Source organism: Galeopterus variegatus, unplaced genomic scaffold (assembly GCF_000696425.1).
Source record: "Galeopterus variegatus unplaced genomic scaffold, G_variegatus-3.0.2 Scaffold3567, whole genome shotgun sequence".
In the NCBI taxonomy this organism is placed as follows: domain Eukaryota; kingdom Metazoa; phylum Chordata; class Mammalia; order Dermoptera; family Cynocephalidae; genus Galeopterus; species Galeopterus variegatus.
The window spans coordinates 29,756-31,254 of NW_007729678.1; the positions used below are offsets into that span (position 1 = coordinate 29,756).

Below are 1,499 nucleotides of genomic sequence, written 5' to 3' on the forward strand. Positions count from 1 at the left end.
TATTTTCATTCCAATGTGTTTTCCTCAAGTGGGAGAAAAAGAAGCGTAGCTGGGATTCCACAGAACTCACCACCTTCCAGGTCAGGCTCTTTTATAGAAATATCTGACTCTAAAGCTTTCAGTCCTCACAAATCTCCTGTGGCTGTTATAAATTCCTGTGGCATCTCAGTTTCCCCAAAGAGCTGTTTAGATTCTGGGAGAAGCTGAGCATATCCAGGGAAGTGGGTCACATGAGCAAGAGTCCTCTGACATGTGCACAGGTAGAAATAGTGGCAGAGAACTAGTGCTGTTGCATGTTAAGGTGTCACTTTAAGCTCCCTACATCACAGACCAAAACCCCTGCTACTTACCAGATGACTCTATTTCCTACACTCTTCAGGAACATTCCATAAACAGCTTCTAATTCAATTAGGCTCACCAGAAAAAAGGACTTGGTGAGCCCAGCCTGGAGCCTCCAAGACAAATATTTTCATGTACCAAAGAGCCCCAGAAAGGCGGAGTCTGGAAACCTGAGTTCCAGTCCCAGTTTAACGAGAACTGCTCAGCAGAGGGGGTGAAAGGACATGACATCAGACTCAGCTTATATCCCTTTTCCTCCCTCTTGTTATTTAGGTTTAGTTTTCTATTTTAGTGTGTATAATTGTTGAAGCTGATATGAATTCTCTGTCAAATGAAGCAGGGTTGATGTGTTTAAACTTTTTTTTTAATGTATCTATGAAATTACAGGTACTTACTTTACAGCACAAGTATCAAGGGCGATTAAAGCGTTTTTAACTTTTCGGCTCTGGGTATTACTTGATTAGATTTGCTCAAATTATTACATGTTACTAATAAGTTTAAACTCTGCTAGTTTCCGTATTTCTAGTTGAACGCTCTATAGTAAACCATCTCACCCAAATAAAATGTGCAGCATCTTAAAGTCTAACCTGTTGTTCCTTGCAATGGATCCTGATTAGAACAAGCAGCAATCTGCAAGCGTCCCTGTTCCTTGTTGAAACCAAGCCAACCCCAACCTGATCCTTGGACGCCAACAGATACAGTTGTCAGCTTCTCCTTAAATTTTTCAAAGGAACCGAAGTCACGTTTGATGGCTTCCAGCAACTCTCCTAATTAAAAAAAAAAAAAAAAATCCAAAATAAACCCATAAATGAACAGATTCCAACATTACAATAAATACTGTATTACATATATTAAAATATTATTGTCACATGGCCTAAGAAACAACTGAACAGCCTCACATGGTAGATAGAACACAGCCCAGTGAGCCCACACACTAGTGCTGCTCCTGCCCTGACAGCAGCATCTGAGGCTTCACACTTTTAACCCACATGTTTCTTAATGAAGCTTGTTTTTCTTTTTTTTTTTTGTCTTTTTTCCGTGTCCGGCAACGGATCGCAACCCTCAGTGTTGCCCCCGTACCGGACTGGGGACCGGCAACGGGATTGCAAACCTCGGCGTTGCTCCCGCGCCTCGCTCAGCCAGTGAGCGGGAACCGGTCT

The 1,499-nt window shown here is 42.2% G+C and overlaps 1 protein-coding gene across 1 annotated transcript in view; it reads right to left on the bottom strand.

Moving 5' to 3' along the window:
- The window catches only part of SOD2 (superoxide dismutase 2, mitochondrial), a 10,539-nt gene that overhangs the window by 1,800 nt on the left and 7,240 nt on the right, over nucleotides 1-1,499 (bottom strand). Inside the window, exon 3 of the mRNA XM_008585420.1 lies at nucleotides 927-1,106. Within this exon, the coding sequence (XP_008583642.1) occupies nucleotides 927-1,106 (180 nt within the window). The remainder of the gene's footprint in view (nucleotides 1-926; nucleotides 1,107-1,499) is intronic.